This window comes from Panthera tigris, chromosome A2 (assembly GCF_018350195.1).
Source record: "Panthera tigris isolate Pti1 chromosome A2, P.tigris_Pti1_mat1.1, whole genome shotgun sequence".
NCBI lineage: Eukaryota > Metazoa > Chordata > Mammalia > Carnivora > Felidae > Panthera > Panthera tigris.
Window position 1 is genome coordinate 80,144,554 of NC_056661.1, and position 19,055 is coordinate 80,163,608.

The 19,055-nt window shown below is 36.3% G+C and overlaps 1 protein-coding gene across 1 annotated transcript in view; it reads left to right on the forward strand.

Moving 5' to 3' along the window:
* Positions 1–19,055, forward strand: part of RELN (reelin) — a 524,409-nt gene that overhangs the window by 261,933 nt on the left and 243,421 nt on the right. Inside the window, exons 7-8 of the mRNA XM_042964909.1 lie at positions 2,484–2,580; positions 8,136–8,187. Of these exons, the coding sequence (XP_042820843.1) occupies positions 2,484–2,580; positions 8,136–8,187 (149 nt within the window). The remainder of the gene's footprint in view (positions 1–2,483; positions 2,581–8,135; positions 8,188–19,055) is intronic.

The window sequence follows — 19,055 nt, forward strand, 5'->3', positions numbered from 1 at the left end:
TGCTTTCATAAATGTTTTATAGTTTTCAGAGTACAATTTTTTTACCTCCTTGGTTAAATTTATTCCTAGGTATTTTATTCTTTTTTGATGCAATTGTAAATGGGATTGTTTTCTTAATTCTCTTTCTGCTCGTTTGTTATTAGTATATAGAAATGGATTGGGTTTCTTTATATTAATTTTATATCCTACAACTTTACTGAATTAATTTATTGGTAATAATAGTTTTCTGGTGGAGTCTTTAGGGTTTTCTATCCATAGTATCATGTTATCTGCAAATGGTGACATGTTACTTCTTCCTTACCAATTTGCGTGCCTTTTTTATTTTTCTTGTCTGATTACTGTGGGTAGGATTCCCAGCACTGTGTTGAATAAAAGTGGCAAGAGTGGGCATCCTTGTCTTGTTTTTGATCTTAGAGGAACTTCTTCCTTCTTTTCACCCAACAGTGAAACTTTTAGTTTAGAGTTCGCTGGAGGAAAAGGGCAGATAGCCATTGTGAGAGTTGAACATTTAAAAAATTTTTCTCTGTCAAAGTTGGTGTTTCTCTCAAGCCATTTCACAATGAGTTGGAAGCCAAATTCCTCATCTATCACTGAGTAAGACCTCCACTATAATTTTTGTGCTACTTGTCTGTATTCTTATCACAATCACACTCCTTGAAAAGATCAATGTACAGTTTAAAAATAGAGAAACAGTAGTAAGAAGTTCATGTAATAGGTTCTCTGGGGAAAAAAACCTAATATGCCAGTTCTGGATGAAAATGGTGGAAATCTGTAGTAGTAGTAGAGATGATGATGATGATGATGATGATGACGACGATAATGGCTGACAGTTACACTACCACATCATGCTAGCTATGTGCCAGGTGCTATTCTAAGACCTCAAGGCTTAACAATAGTTTTGTTTATGAAGTTGTCTTATATTTCTTTATTCCTTCAACAGATATTTGTGGAATACAACATGTCACACATAAAACAGGGAACCAGAGATATGTTTGTCACCTTTCTGAAGCTACTATTATGTTTCTTCTAAAGTCAAAGATTTTTTTCCAGAATTTTGCTTCACAGTAATCAAGAGAAGATTCAAAGCTCCTACTAAGATTTGTGATGCTATGAGATACTAACATTTTAAACTTCATATCAGAAATTGTTTTCTGTTTATTCTAAAAAAAATCAAAGTTTTTTGACTTTATTGATCTGCTTATAAACAGCTCAATGGAAGAGAAGAATACTAATTACTTAATCCAGGCAATTCACATGTAGGAAATACATTTATTTGCCAAGTTTTTATTTATTTACCATGCTTCTGCCCCTTGGCTTTATGGGATACCTGGTATCTTTTCACACTTTTGTCTTCTTCCTACTTGAATGGGAGTTCCTACTCCCTCTTTTTCTGAAATTAGCAAGTAGTTGAAAGGGCAGAATACAATGATCTCAAGAACAAAGGGCATGCTGCCCTTTCCATGTTTGGCACCTAGAATGTGAAAGTCTGAAAATGTCCTTTCTGCATGAAATACAGCTGTCAGGTGGTTTGAGGTTCAGACAGAGGAAACATAGATTATCCTTCCTACATGTTAGATATGTAATGATTGTATGTTGAAATGTCATGACACAGGGCATTGTGTTACTATAAATGTGCAAAGTCAAATCCAGAACATCCATACCTTCAATTTCTCCTAAAAACATGAATAACTTTATTTTTGAGCTTTTGTCCTAAGATTTTACTAACCACTTCATTTTAAAGTAATAAAAAAGCATAACTAATTAAGTTATTTGCAAGATGAATATATTAATTCAGTATCCAAAATTTGCTTGATTTAGAATTTGCATCTATTTTAGATTAATATACAGGTTAAATATAATCTGATTTCATTACTTTTAGCATGGTATATTTTATAGACATTTTACAGATTTATTTGAGGACAGTAATTTTAAACATTCACACAGCAATTCAAAAAAGATTAAAATTTGTGAAACATCTTTTATTTTCAGAGATACAAGTTTTAGTTCATTGTCTAAGTATATATTACTTTGCTTGTCTTTAATATTTGCAAACATTATTATACTGGATATGGTATATATTATATATAATTATTGGTTATAATACCATCTGCCATTATTAAGTGCCTACTAGGAGATTGGGTCTGTCCTCTGTGTCTCATGCACTCTCTTGTTTAATCCTCATGACGACTATGTAAGATTTAGGTCAGTGTTGTTATTCTCATTTTATAGGTGAGAAAACCGAAACTTTGGGAGATTAAGTAACTTGCCCACTACTGCAAGTGACTATATAAGAACTGGGACTTAAGTTCAAGTCTTTCTGGTTTCACATTTCATGAGCATGTCATGCTACCAAAAAACTATAACCTTCCTGAAAATGTTGATCTGAACCAAATAACAATAACTTACCTCTTTCCTTACCTGAGCGATAAACCACTTTGTGCTACTTAATTCTCAGACTGTGGGTGCATTCTCTGTTCTCACAGGGTTGAATGTAACAACTGTGAGATTGGAGAACAGTGTGGTGCAATTATGCATGGCAATGCTGTCACCTTCTGTGAGCCATATGGTCCAAGAGAATTGGTAAGTACATGCTATTTATGTACATTATTCCAAATACACTGTCTTAATGGAGTTTTTGCCAATAAAATATTCTTTTATGCTCATATAAGTCATATGAAAATTTGCAGTATTATTTATATTATAAACCCTATTACAAATATCTCAAAATTGGGAGCAGTGATTTTAGTTTATTTTCAAATGTAAAAATAATTCGGGAATAAAATTGACAACGTCAATTGATCTCATTATACATGGTGCATCATTATGATTAGATGGCTTTTTAAAAATATGAGTATGACGTGTGACATATATGACACACATATATCTATATCACACTTAAATAATTTATGACTTTATAAGTTCTTATATAAAGCTTTACTTTTAAATGTCTTACAGTCTCTTTGCAAGCCAAAAATGTTAGATGAGCAGTTTTATCACATTATTTTAAAAGGTTGTGTCCTAACCACAAAGGAAACTTCACTGATTTTTTTTTTTAAAGTGGGAGTGCACTGAATAAACCAGTTTTTAACAAATTTGGGTTTGTGTCAAATTGTTCAGGAGTGGGCTACTTTCCTTTCATTTAGACTGATTAGACTTTGCTTACCAAAGAGAAGTTCTTGGATCATACATAAAATGAAACATGTGCATTGAAAATTAAAAGCCACAAAATCACTAGCCATCAGCACGTGGCTAATGAGCCTTTTGTTGTTACTTGGTTCTGGCAGAAAGACTACATTTCACATTCTTGAAAAAGGATATAAAAGCAATTGTTACGTTTTACTCCTGGCTCAATTTCTTAACAAGAAATGTTCTACTCACAACATCTCTTATGCTTTGCTTTTCTGATTTTCAGCTTGAGCTTCCATACTTCTTTTTTCTCCCACATCTTCCTTATCTTGGGGCTTTTAGGTAACAGGTTGTGTTTTTCACCCCTACATCACACATTTTGTTTGAAATTCATTAACTTTAAAAGTGGTCCAAAGACTGGCTTCCACAATACAAAGGGGAGGAGAAACTAGCTAAGCAATTAAAAGATTTAGTTATCAAAGTGAAAGTCCATTAATTTTTATAACATGGTTCTTATTTTATGCTGCTTGAATACCCCTTTCATGGCAATGGATACATTTAATTTATTAAAGATACGAGCTGCAGAACATTGATAAATTGAAGAGTTTTTAGCTGAAATTAGAACACAAACAGAATTAATTGGATGCAAATTAAAATAATAGGCGCTCATAATTCAAGTCTCACAAGGTGTTATAATATTCCTGCAGACAAATGTGACTCTGGTAGTGAAGTTCTTCTTGAAAAAATCGATTTGCTAGTGCACTTTAAATAATGTACCATGACTGAATTAATTATCTATAAACCTTAAAACAAAATAAAATTTTACTGTAGTTAATTGAGCTTAGGATAATGCCTTTTTTAGAATGTTCTCCCATTCAGTAATATTTCTAGAAATGCTTGAAAAATTCTTTTTTTTTGTTCTACTGATTAATAAGAAAGAAGTATCTCTCAGAATATAATGCCAAAATTCATATTTCAGTAGCATAAAAACTGAAGTGTCTAGTTTATTTGATCCATGTGTATTTTAATCCTGATTATTTCACTCAATTTATTTAGCATTAGAGTTTATATACCCAATGGGCTAGTTTTGAATTGTATTATATAATTAGCGTGAAATTAGCCTTCCAACTAAAAAAGAAAACATTCAAAATAATCACGTTCATCCAAGAAAGAAAAAAAAACATATGCAGATTTATATTCCCATCTAAGTATGAGGGATTGTGTTACGGACTTCATGGGAATAGAATAAAGATACATTAACAAAAATAGGGATGACACTCAGATTTTCCACCCTAGCAACTTCTAATTCTCAATAATTTTTATGCTGCATTTGTGTCCTGGGACCAAAAATAGAGATTATACCCAAGTTGTGTTTACAGATGACAGATCAACTGAATGAGAAGGGAGAAATTCGGTTGTCAGTTTACATGGTATTATGTTTTCTAAAATTCAGATATTTGCTTGGTACCTCAAGATGGAATACAGTCCAAATTGTTGTGTATGAGAACTGATGAAAGGTATTAGCCCCCCAAAATCACTTTTTAACAAATATGCCTTCTTATTTTTCATAAATGTAATTCTTGAATTTGTGAAGCAGAGAACCACAGGCAAAGAACCTTAGTAGGCTAATGCTCTTATCTTTTATACTGCCAGCAAGAGCATCTCCATTTTGTGAAGTTAGTCACGTGATCATTTTATTTTAATAAAAGCCAAAGTCAGTGAAAGGTGCCATCTGTGGTTGCATGGGCATACCGTTCAGTTATGTCTCCACTGCTGCTGTGTGGCCGCCCTCACGTGTTTTATTTAGCTCACTGAGGTCTCCATGTTTCAGGTGGTGACATGTAACTTTACTCATTTTGCTGGTCTGACGTGAAGATAATGAGGAATTCACTCATCCTCTCCTTTAAGAGGAAATGTGCTCTCTCAGAGCATGAAACAAGTTGGTTATGTGACCCTCAGTGCTTTTAAAGAAATTACTTATTGAATTATTCTCAGTTATTTGCAAATGCATTTTATTTTAAAAAACATTTTTTGACATTTACTTATTATTGAGAGACAGAGAGAGATACAGCACAAGCAAGGGAGGGGCAGAGAGAAGGTGGGGAGACACAGAATCAGAAGCAGGCTTCAGGCTCTGAGCTGTCAGCACAGAGCCCGATGTGGGGCTTGAACTCACAAACTGCGAGATCATGACCTGAGCCTAAGATGCTTAACTGACTGAACCACCCAGGCGCCCCTGCAAATGCATTTTAGTTACAAGGAAGAGTTTGAGCTAAAACAGGATCAAACCCCCCAAAATTTGCAGGGATGATGTGCAGAATCCACAGCCTCAGCCTGTGGTGAATTCAGATTCATTTAGTGATTGTAGTAATTTTCTATGCTTTGGGGTCTAATTGATAAGTCAAGACCATTGAAATTTGGTAGGAGAAAAGTTCTGTCAGACATTCAGAGTTGCTGTACTATTTATCAAAAGCCATTTAAGAGACCCTTTCATTTTCAGAAGGTCCTATGTAAACGCTTTATGACTTTGCAAACTAAAATTACATGTGTGAACTCCAGGATAATAAATAATTTATTAATACATAAATTTATTAATACCTAAAACATAGGTGAACAGATTTTTATAGGCAATGCTTCTTGTTATTTTTTCTCTTCATCTTTCCTATTCCTTCTTGTAGCTGACAGTTTTACTAATGGGCTAAAAAATGGGTAAAGGTAAAGCAGTGAGAGTTAACTATTCTACCAGTCCTTAGCTTCCCTGGTGAAGAAATGTAGAATCAATGACTAATCTAAGTCCAGGGTCACTCTCAGTTAGCACGTGTAATTTGAAATTTGGCAACATTCCAGGCAACTTACTGCGTGCTAGCAGTGGTCACGTCTGTGGAACTTCATCATGCAGGTGACACAGCCTCATTTATTACACCCAGCAGGATAAGTATCTAAGACTCTCTAGTATACCTAATACACCAGCCTTGGCAATAACCATGGTGCTTTTAGCTTATCTGATACCATTGTTTAAAAGAACTTCTATTCAGGAGTGTTTCATGATTCACCTGGGAATCTACTGAGTTATATAAAATCAGAGGTGGAATGAGCATTCATTCAATTTATGTGAAAACTTTACAGATTTTCATGTGCCTCTTTGGACTGTAAGATCGAATTTTCCAAGTGAAAAAACCATGAGGACAAATAGTTGAACTCACTCTAAAAATTGTGGAAAAAAAAAAACACCAAAACAACACAGATTCCTTTAAAGGAATCTTAAAAAGGAGCTAATATCATAGTTATTTAAAGAAAACTCTGTTGATCCATTTTTCTCTAATGACTCTGGGGAGGGGAAGAGAGGGGAAACAGGGCTGTAGACATGAAGGGCCAGTTTTCTTGTTGCAGATAATCTGTGATAATGAGGGATTTAAATTATGTGGAGAGAATTTCCTCTGACACCCTGACACCAATGATTTTTGCTATGGTTAAAATCAATTAGGAGCTGATATCTATAATGATATTTAACAACTTATAAAATGTGTCTCTTGCCCTCCCCTCTTCTACCTTTCCTGCTTCTTCATGAATTTTAAAGTCACGTATTTAAAGCGTACATTCAGCCATCTTTCCATTTTTTTTATTTATTTTTTTTTTATTTTTTTTTTATTTTTTAATATATGAAATTTACTGTCAAATTGGTTTCCATACAACACCCAGTGCTCATCCCAAAAGGTGCCCTCCTCACTACCCATCACCCACCCTGCCCTCCCTCCCACCCTGCCCTCCCTCCCACCCCCCATCAACCCTCAGTTTGTTCTCAGTTTTTAACAGTCTCTTATGCTTTGTTCAGCCATCTTTCCAAATTGTGTTGTAGAAATGGAAAGCATCCATCTGATCTTTTGATACATCTCAGCCGAATTCTGACTAAACAGGAGGCTTGCTCTTTTTTCCACCACTTCCCCCCAGAGATTCATGACCTGGGTATCTCCTGATCCTTCCACAGTTGTGGACTCCATCATGTGGGCACTGATAAAGTGCAGGGATAAATCTCAGGATGATATTATGACATAGAAAAAGTGGAAGTAAGACAGCCAACTGCTTTTGCCATGGTGGAAACACAGGTGTCCACTTTGTAATTTCTAGATGCTTTACAGGGTCAGGAACCCAACAAGAGAGTCTTTGAAAATGAGAACTCTAATTGTCATCTCATTTGAGCTGGTATGGGTCAAAGTCGCTGCTCCACAGAATACATTTAAAAATTTTTTTAATTTAAATTTATTAAAAATTAAATAAGGTACCATTCTTCTTTCAGCAGGGGGAAAGTTGTTTAAGCATGCTTCTTCGAGAAACTAATAGGAAGTAATAGAAATGTATTGGAAGGATATTTCTAGGCTTATAATTTGATTACTTTTTTTGGAAAGGTAATGATTTTATTGACAAATATTCCACATATAGTATTCTACAGTTCATTTATTTAAAGTATGCAGTTCAAATTTAGTCACAAAATCACGCAGTCATTATCACATCTGTAGAACATTTTTACCATCCCCTAACAAAACCTTATACCCTTTATTAACTGATGTATTTCTATCTACTTTTCCCAACATAATCTTTTTCTTCTCATTTGCTCTTAACTGACTTCCTGGTTTTTATTTGAGAGCCTTTTTATGGCATTTGCTTTGGGCTTTAGATCTTTTGGTGTAGGATGGAGGGGAAGTTGAGGGGGGAGGGGAGGGGCTGTGTTAATAAGTATCCTCACAAGATTACCTGGCAGATCACACTAAAAATGGTTTTCAACAGGACCCTGAGAAAACATGTACCATGAGTGCCTGAGTCAGGATCTCACCGTTGTTCCCCATAGAGAACCATGAAATGTATTCACATTCAGACTTACTAATGAAAATAAACCAACCACTGAATAAATACACTCTCTTTCCTCTTTTCACTCTCCTTTCTTCCTGACAGCTTTTTCTCTTTATCCTCCTATCTTTCTGTCTTGTCTTATTTTGGTATATTCCTTTTTCCAGATTACCACAAGCCTTAATACCACAACAGCCTCTGTCCTCCAGTTTTCCATTGGTAAGTGTTTTTAGCAGTTATAGCAATTTAACTTGGAAGTGTTTGTTTTAATCATAGTGTACCATCAGGAGTATAGTGCCAAATGCTTTTAGATTTAGAGAAGAGTCTGTCTTAACGTTGCTGTAAATAATTTAACACATTTTTAAAATGAAATTAAAAATTGTAAATGCTGCATTCTGTTCTCATTTCTCTCCAGCAGGGAGCAGTATTTAAGAATGATACAGATAATCCAAACCGTTTTAAAGTGATTTACATATGGATTTTGAATGTTTGTGATTATACTGTTACAGCAGTAGAATTACCTTACTGGTTGTGTTTTGCTCATATTAAAATTAAAAATCTGTTAAATTTCCTGCACTTTTACCGGCTGGTAGTGAAAGAGATAATTATTGTTTCCTGAGAGAAACCAGTCAGGACTTCACATTTGACATAAATAATCTATGTTTGATTCAGACATGGATCATTTAAAAATGACTCTACCTGGCAATATTTCTTTTAAGTGCTTTTGCATTAGAGTTAAAAATTCCTACCTGAAGCATTCAGTAAAAGTAAAGTACCTTTTGATCAAGCATTTGCAGTTTTGTTATCTTTGTTACTTTCCGTTCTAACTTCCAAAAGCATATATTAATAAGTACCATGTACAGGTTTCCGGTAGGAATGTTGTAGCTAAAGAAAGGTACTGCCTTTCTAGATGGGGGCCAGTTTTATTGATCTTGGTCCTGTAACATGGAAACCTCTTCCTGGCCTCTGCCTATGACATGAAGATTGCAGCAGCTATGCCCTGGGGACCCCTTCTTCCAGATAGCCCCCCAATCTCCCCACCCCCTTCTCGTCCTGATCACAAGGTAGGGGCTCACGCTGGTTGATTGTGCCTCAGAGCAGTTTTTTTCCAGCCATGTAGATGTCACTTTCTCATCTGCGGAGCCTGATTTAAGCATCTGTAGGTATGATGTGAAACTGCCTTGTTACAGTTTGGGCTGTTTTCTTCTCACATTGATAGCATGACTACAACAATTTACAGACTACTCAGAAGTCCATATGTGGTCATAAAGAAAGCGTTAGCAAAAACAAAATAATGAGCTTTTTTTTTATGAGAGGGTTTTTTTGATCTATCAGCAATTGCATCCTAAATTTTCTGTAAATGTAATACTTCTATAATCAGAAACAAAGTTCATTTTTTCAAAGTTGAGGTGCTACAAAAACAATTTTTTAAATCCCTAGCATGATAGGCAAGTAACTTAGAGTTTCTTAACCAGAACCAATGTGTTTAAATTTACTGTGCTATTTATATTTTTTTAAAAAGCTGAAAATGTTTTCCTTTTTATCTGTATTCCAAGTATTTACTCTAAATTTTTTGTTAGGGCAATGAATATTAATTTCAGATACTATCTTTAACCAAAGAAAGTATACTAGAGAATCCTCTTTAAAATATATGTTTCATGGGCACCTGGGTGGCTCAGTTGGTTGTGCGTCTGACTTCGGCTCAGGTCATGATCTCACAGTCTGTGAGTTCGAGCCCCGCGTCGAGCTCTGTGCTGACAGCTCAAAGCCTGGAGTCTGTTTTGGATTCTGCGTCTCCCTCTCTCTCTCTGCCCCTCCCCCACTTGTGCTCTGTCTCTCTCTTTCTCAAAAATAAATAAACATTAAAAAAGAAAGAAAGAAAAAAGAAACCATGTAGTGGCAAACCTCTAGTTATATAGTGTATAGAGGTGAGTGGTAGATTCAGTATAGTGGACAGAGCTTTTCAAAAATGGTTTTGTGTATCTCATTATGAGTGCTTGGAGTAGCATCATTCTGTTCACATGGATGGTGTGAGGGCTAGATGGGGGCATGCACACAGGTTTGAGAGATGTCATAATTGCATGAATTCATCCTCAGCTTTATTTAGTCCCACAATAACCAAATACCAAAATAGCAAATGCAGCCAAATAGAAGCCATTGTATTCATACTCCTGTCAAAAATTATATTGAATGTGTTACTAAAAAAAAATTATATGTACACAATCATTTATATTTCTTTGTATGTTGTGTAATTATCCAAATCTGTACTAAGAGTGTGTTTAAATATGGCTAGATTTAGTGCCAATGCCTTGGAAATCCTTTAGGATGTTAAAGGTCATTGTGTAGTGTGATGATTCAGATGTAATAAAGACAATTTTCTAGGGGATTCTGTCATTATTTGTGGCTTCAGTGGTGAATTGCATTCACAATTGTGGACATATAACCACAATTGAATAAATTATTGCCTTGAAGCTTTTATATTGTGCTTGTAAACATTTTCAGTCCCATGACAAGCATTATCCAAGGGAATCCCAAGTACCAAGTCTATGGGTATGTGTATAGAAATGTCTTGGATTACTAAGGTTATCAAATAAACTCTATCATGTAATGCACTCCCAGGCCTTTCTAAATATATACACCTATACACACAGAGATGTGCATGCACACACTTAGAAATGTATGCGTAAATATACAGGCTACCTTAACAAAATGAATTTTAAATTTAAAGCATCCTGAAAACACAACTCGGGAACCTGAAATTTATCGGGTTATCAATAGCTAAAGCATCAGGAAAAGTGTCCTAAAATGTTCTTAGAAGAACTTCTCATTTTTCCATTCCAATGAAAGATCTCATATCTATTTCTGTGCTGAAGCATTGATCTGCTATAACCCTCACTTGATTCATTAGGGTCACCTAGTAGAATTTATGGTCCTAGCCTTACAGGCATTTACCTGTTTCCTTTAGATTTCCTCCGGGATACAAAGAAAAATTTGAGATTATGCCCTTGCAAACCGTTATCTTACAGGTGTCTCCAAACTGCCTTCTCAGGCAGCGTCCTAGGTCCAAGGGAAGTGCTGATGGTGTTTTTTGTCCTTCATTCACTTGACAACATGTCACTGAGTATTTGCTGTGTGCCTGCCAGCCTTTTCCTGAGCTAACTCTAACTATAGAAAGACAAGGAAAAAAAAGAAAGAAAGAAAGAAAGAAAGAAAGAAAGAAAGAAAGAAAGAAAGAAAGAAAGAAAAATGTTTTTACAGTGCTTAGTGGTTTGGTAGAAGGCTCTGGATGCATACAGAACATGAAACCTCTATAGAGCTGCCAGATTATTATAAACAGAGATGAACATGTGTACAGGTCCCCATGATGGCAGGTCCTTCACAGTAGAGCAGGTCAGTAGAGCAGGTCAGGCCTTCTGCCTTCTTAGAGAGGAGAATCCCTGAACCCCAACAACTGGAGTCATTGGAAAGGACAAAGGTTTTCCAGATGAGGAGACAGAGTGACAGAAGCAAGGTATAGGATGGGAACATGAGTGTCCTCTCGGAGAAGAAAGACTGGCCAAAGGATGGCCATGGTCAATGTCAGAGAAAATTGTGTCCATTTGAAGAGTTAATATACATCACTGGGAGTTTTAAACTTAATAAGCTTAATAGTCAATAGAAGTCAGAAATGGCCTCTTTCTCTCCTGGGCAATAAAGAAATATAATGAAATTAATTCTTAAGAAAGATCTTTTGGATAGTTGTGTTAAGAGCGAACTTGTCTCTTCCTTGATATAAGTCTACACTGACTCACTCAATAAGATCTTGCCAGGTACTATGCTTGTTTAGTTTAGCCTAGCTCTTTCTTCATATTAATAGAATTTGTAGGCCAAATGGGGATTAAAGGTAAAGCATTCAGAAACCTATGCCTTGAAGAACAGAATTTGGCTCAGGAGGTAAATCTGTCTTGTCCATCATGGTATTCTCAGCCCCTAGCCCAGGGACTCAAAATAAGTAGATGCTCATAAGTATTTCTTGCCTGAGTGACAGGTCACTATTGCAGAGACATCTGCTACCAAGTGCTAAATTGGTTCCATGCAGACATTTCATGCCAAGACAGGATTTGGACATGGTGATCTGAGGACCTCAATCAGTGGAAAAGTTGACCCAGAAGGAAACATAGAATCACCAGTATAGCATGCTTTTAGTGAAACCCGTGGGCAGAAATATATATACATGAATTTATCAGTTTGTTATTATTGAACTAGCTAGAATCTACTACTTGTTCATAATTTATGAAATTAGTACCTTTTTTCTTTGGTTTTACTTAGGAATATCCTAAAGATTTGGGTTTTGTGTGTGCATCTTTTTTACTGCCTTTTTATTTGTTTTTAACCATCTCAAGACAGAGGAGAGTCATTAAATTATAAATGTTTTATATTTACAGATTATGTCCTTAGAAGTAAATTGTTCTTGTATATACTGTATGTGCCACAGAGAGTCTCAGATATATGAGAGCTACTCATTTTGTATGAGTGTATTTTGAAAAATAAAAACTAGAAAATTAAAATTATAAAAGTTAGAGATACTCTTATTGGTGAGTTGGAAGATTGCTTTGTAAAAGAAAAGTGATCTGGCTTTATTTTTTCTTAAACAGTTATAGTGAATAAAATACTGCTTGTAAGAGGTATTGTACTGCATTTAGCCTAAGGGAAGCAGCTTTTCCCTCAAGCCTAATTCATAAACATCTTAATTACTCAGAACTCTTTTCAACAGAGAAAGTCTCTCTCTACTCTTAGAACAGCTAACTCACAGGGAAGAGAAATCGAGCCCTCCGTGTCTTGGTAGGAATTCTTGCCCATTTCCTCTGTGAGCTTCCTGAGCTCTGTTTCTAAATTAGACTCTCATTTTTTTCAGGAGTCACTCTCCTTGGTAAGTGAGTAAAACCTTGGGGAATTTATTATGAAATAGTGAAAACCTCTTCTAAAATCATAATCTCTAAGGATGAGACAAAATCTCTGATGAGCTCAAAACAGATATTAATAAAATAACAGAAGTTTAGAAAAATTAAGTGGTGAAATTGGTTTAATATATCTGCATTTAAGGTTAAATAACATGTTTTATTTGAGTGTTAGATTCTTGAATATAAAAGATGTTAAGATAAGTCTTGTTTATGACTTGATTTTTAGATCTTCAAAGATCTACACTAAGACAAAAACTGAAATCTTTAAATATAGAACACTTCTGTGTTATCTAAATTCGGTAAAGGTTTGGAACTGATTATGATTCAGGTGATCCTGCTTCTTCATCCTGGACTTGATTTATTCCTTTTCAGGGATTTCATATTTTAAAAGACCAGCTTAAGTAAACTTTATATGATTTCAATCCCGCCTCACCCCACATTCCTATTTTAAGTAATAAAAGGGAGTGTTCTCAAGCAGTGTAAAATTCTACTAAGCATAAGGCTCTGGCAAAGATCGTTGAGATTAATTATAAGTGTTCTTGAATTATTAAAACTGATAACTAAATAATTATCATCATGTGAATTAAAATACAGTTTGAAAGATACTGTGCCCTTTCCCTTTTGAAATATTTAATTCTTTGTCACTCACGTTGATGAGGCTTAAAAGATAAATATCAGTAATTCATTCATAATTATGTTCTACTAAAATTTATCGAGTGCTGTTCTAGTAGAAGGATATAAGCAGTAAACTATAGGGTGAGAAATTGATCATTGGTATAGACTAAGTGGTCTCGCGTTTGAAAGCTCCTTGGCCTAACCTGATATCTCTGAATCTCCACTTCCTCCATATTTGATGATACCTACTTCATTCTGCTTTGATTTATACATTGGTTATTTCTGCACATCCACTTTCACCCTTTAAAGCTTAAATGTTTAAAGCCCTTTAGGGCTAAGTAGTGTATAAGTATCCCCCTTTGTTCATAGGGCAGAATTTTGCTTACAACTAGAACTAAGTCACTGTGGACTGTATTTGATTAAATTCATAGGTTAGGAAAGAAATTTAGTGATGTTCCACATTGGTGCTTAATATTATACTCATTCTCGACTGCTGGGGTGAGGGAGCATGTTGAATGAAATACATGGGCAATATTAGAACTTGATCTAAGCCAGCAATCTTCATTTTTTTTTAATCAGTCAAGGACACTTGACTGAGGATTCTTCTTTCAGAGAGACCTTTAGGATGTATGCTATGTATAATGTGATGTTTCTACATCCACTGTGGAGAAAGCCAAACCCAAGACACTGCCCAACCTGCAAGGACTTTATTTACCAAATAGGTGGGGGGCTGGGGGGGTCCATGTGTGAGAAAAAGCCAAGAAATGGGTGCAGACCACAGAGAAGAGTGAGAGCACAGCCTGTTGGAAAATCCAGACAGAGGGAGGTCCAGTGGCAGGACTTTATCATTTGGAAGGGAGACTGCTAAGAGCAGGTGTGGTACTGCTTTAGAGGCTAATCACCACAATGAAGGTTAGAGAGATGGAAGCCTGCAGGGAGACAAGGCAGAGGCCATTCTAAGACCTTAAGATCAAGGTCAAAGCCGGAATTGCAGCAAGGGTGGTAATGCTGAATTTTCAAATTGCTGGGGTTGGGGAGGGGCAGGACTTAACACCTCTTCCCTAAGGTGGGGATCAGTCCTAGAAAATCAGCCAGACCTAAGCACTAGGGCTAGGTTGTATGGCCTTGGCCCTGAGAAAAGGAGGGCTGCTTGGCAGGGAACCTGGCAAAGCCTGACACATTTTGCATTTCTCTTCCTTATGTTTCTCCCAGCATAGGATCTGTTGAAAGTTCTATGCTATGGGCTTGGGAAGAAACTTGCAAATGGGTGGGCATCCAAAAGTGGCTGAAAATAGCATCGTATTCCATAAATTGGGAGAGAATTGGTTCCTTTCTCTCTCATGATAGGAGTGGCAGTAAAGAGGAAAAAATAAAAATATTTTGGAACTGAGAGAATGGGAATAGGACTTAAAGAGAGAAAGGTACAAAAGGGGAGGAGGACAGCTGTTCATTTTATATCCTGTGGTCATTGTCCATCTGCCATAAACTGAAAGAAGTCACCTAATGATGTTTGGGGATTTCAGCCAAGGAAGTGACTAAGGGGCAAAATATTAAGTACAATAAATCACATACTGTCAAATTTATTCAGTAAGAAAGGTTTGTAGATCCAGTAGCCTGTTTACTAACAAAGTCGGTCAAAACAAATTATTGCCAGTAGCCTCATTCTAAAGATAAACGAATACAAAACAGTAAGTAAGGACGAGTTGCTTTTAAAACCCAGCCCTTTTTCTACACCATAGAAGAGGTTTTTTGAGTTTAAAGGAAATATGTTTTGAGTGTAAGTACAGAATATTTTTGAGGATTTTTACTGTTGTACTTTATTTGGCCTCCCTTAATCCTTAATATCAGTTTTCAGTAGATGCTTAAAATGGACATTTTACTTCCATATAATGGTCCTTAACAGTACTGTCCTTGAAATATGCTACTTCAGCTAAAAATATGCAATAATCCCCCCTCAAAGGATATTTTTTGGTGGACAAAATAGAGGTGGAGACATAAACTCTCTATTTCCATATTCAAGTGATTGATTAACTGATTGATCTTTTGGGACAATCAAAGATTTTGGACATGTTGATTTCTCTAAGCTGACAATTTGTATTAATAAAATAATAATTTATCTCAACTTCAGTCATCCTATTTTACCAAAATTGAATTCCTTTGCTCTTGACACATCCAAGAGTTATTCGAGGATCTCCTCTCATGCGGAATGGAGCCGTTCTTAATTAAAGTCATATCTGTGGGCTCCTTTCAGTCACAATTCTCATCCCTGTCATTTGGGACTGAGAAGCCCCAGGATGCTTCCCAGGGCTGCCACAAAGCATTATCCGATACAGTAACCATTTTTTCCTTCCCTGCTTCTTACCCACAAATCAGACTGCTGCCCCTTTGGCTACAGCCCCTGAACTTCAGCAAGGCATGAGCTGCTGTCTTGGTACAGACACAGGCCAGGCGATCCCAGCCTGTACTTTATGAGAGCCTGAAGCAGCCCCACACAGCAGGACATAGCCACAGCGAGACATGGGGTAAACAGCTAACCAGATGCCTCCAAGGAGTGGGGGAGACTCTTGGCTCAGCTGAGAACATCCCTGTTAGCCATGGTCTGAGAATTCGTAAAATAGTCCACGTGGGGCCAAATTCTCATCTTCTCAGGTAGATTTTTTCCCCTTTTCCGTGAATTTTACATTCCAAAGTACTCTGTGGACAACTGATCTACAGAAAGGTAATATGTAGTAAAAACAATTTGTTTCAAAGATTATAAGGCAAGAAGCTAGCTCACTACTAGAGTAGAAACATGATTACATTTTTACGAAATTTACAAACTAATGGAACAAATAGATATAGATGTGCCACATAACAAAACATAACGCACAGTACATAAAGGGTAATAAAATTGAAGTTTTTGTTCTAGGAGAGAAATAAAAAACAAACATGAAAACTAAGAAACATTAAACCAGTTATCCTGGAAATTAGAGCATTATGTGCCTAAAATTGAGAGTCATCATTTAATTACTATTCATCAGGTAGTACTTTTATGCATGTTATCAAGATGTTGCTCTATTTATAGTAGGTTATTTTGACGTCATGGGCTAATTCCCTTAAGATATTTCTGGCAGTCTCAGTAACAAAGGAAATAAAAATCCAAGTATAATGTAATCATTGTTTTACATTAGTGTGGTTACTGGAAGTTAACATGCACAACTGCCTCCAGTAAAATATTTGAACAGAATTTTGTAAAACTATAGAAATATTGATCATCTGCATAATAATGATCTATGATTTGCTTATGGCAGAATTATTTTGAAGAAGATGAATTACAAAATAGCAGATATGCTTTTCACTGTGTTTCTTGACGCTTTGGGGGACAGCGAGATTATTTACTCCTCAGTGAGAAGTACTGTCCTCAAAAATCACTCTTAGCAAGAAAAGGGTAGGTAACTGCCAGAACTGCTTATTTTACCAGTATTTCCAGGTTCTTCATCACATTTGTCACAATACAGAATGAGGCAAGTCCCTTTCTTGAATGCCCTGGCCTATAGTAACATGTAATATCCCCTGGGAATGACAGTGTCTAGCTTTTTAAAAGCTTCTGTAAAAGCTCCCCATTCATCTCTTCTCTCTTTCCATTCACTACAACCTCGAGTTAATGGTCCTGTCTTCCATTTATCTACCTTGGAAAGATGAGAAGATGGGTTGATCCTGTTAAGATTTGCACCGGTCATAGCAGGGAGTTCTAAGTAGCCAGATTACATCCATTTCATAACTTTATGATCTTTCTATATCAAATGCTGTGGTTTACATGCAGCTCCCGAAGCCCTGCTTGTCTCTGAGGTCTGAGTTTTGAGTAATGGCAGCAGCAGCAGTTGAGCTGCGGGAATCCTCAGCAGGGCTCCGTCCAAATAACTCCTCCAGCCTTCAGTATTTATGGGCCCTGCTCTGCTATCCAGAGGCATGATTTCTGGCAGTGCTTTGCCCCCTCTATAAATTCTGTGAGATCAGTTCTTTCCTCCTTCTGGGGCTCTGTGCAACATTTAAAAAGGCAGCTTGTTTTTCAGGCAGAGCTTTGAGGAAAGCGGCAGCCTCCCAAGACGACAGTAGCTCCTTCCATTGTTTCTGTTCTGATTTACTTTGTGAAGTCCTGGGCTTTGTGGAGAAGGGCATAACCAAATAAAAACAAAACTGCCCAGGCATTGGGAGACTAAAACCATGTGACTTTGCTTCTACTTTAAGAGTAAAAGGAAATAAAGGGAGCTTCTGGAGATGCAGGCTCACAGTCCCTAATCTGTAATTCCAAATGACAAAAAAACTCGGAAAAACCACTCGGCTATTTTTTTTTAATTTACATGATGGCAAAGCCTAATGTGACCTGGATTCATCTGTCAGCAAGTCCTGATTTGAAATAATTTAAAGCTACTTATAATCTTTATTGATACGACTTACACGATCTTCATGCATTTCATTGCAGAAATACTAATGTGTTTGGTTGCAGAGGATTGCCCCAGACTTGGCTGGGGATGCAGCATAACATGTGGTTGTGCATATCACCTTTCTGACATCCGTAAATTAATTATGTAAGTAAGTAACTTGGATCCTGAAATTTGTCTTACCTCAAGGGATTATGGACCTGTGTGGCTGTGATCCTGAGGAAGGAAATAAATCTTAAATGCTTCATAGTAGAAATTACGAATATTATTATTTTTTAAGTGGCCTTGATTTTATACCAAATTAAACTATTTTTTTAAGCTGTTTAGTTTTTTAGGCAACCACCTGAGAGGGATGAGGAGAAATGGAAATGTTCATTTGGGAATTTTTGAAACTTCCTGGCCCTAGAAGGTATTTGTAACCTCCACACACATATGTTATGCTCAATGGGCTATTGTGCAATGAACAGGTTTTCAATGCGCTTACTAGGAGTTTCATTCATTAGCACATAATTGCTATTTGCTCATGGGCTTGTGTATTCTTGGCATTATGAACTCTAACAGTTTTTTGAGGTTTTCTCAGTCATATTCCAGAAAACAAGGCCCAGAAGTTACAGGTTCCTGAAGGTTACTGTAGGTAGGTTTCATTCAGGTTCATCTTTAACATACGCCAAACGTGACTGGCGCGTGTCCAGTGTAAGCAAACAATTATTTAAAAGTCATTCCATCAATCTTAATGCAGTTATAATGTGATCGTTTCCTTTTAAGAATGTTTTGATTGAGCCAGATCTGCCTTAAGTAATAGAGAAAAAAAACGATAACTTTTTGTTCTCTTTTTCAATGCTGTACTGCATTAAAATACATTTATTGCTTGAATATGCCATGCTAAGCAAAGTGGAAAATGAACTATGTAATCTAGACCTCTGTGCTTTAGGACCTGTGATTTAAGACATTTATGAAATGCAGGAAGGAACATGAATGAAGTACCTGCTCTGAACAGGGGTGGGTCTAGGTTGTGTGAGTCTACATTTGAAGCTTATATAATTTTGGGTAAGGCTAGAATCTCTCAGAGGAAAAATACACAGCACTACACATTCAAAATTAGATGCAAATG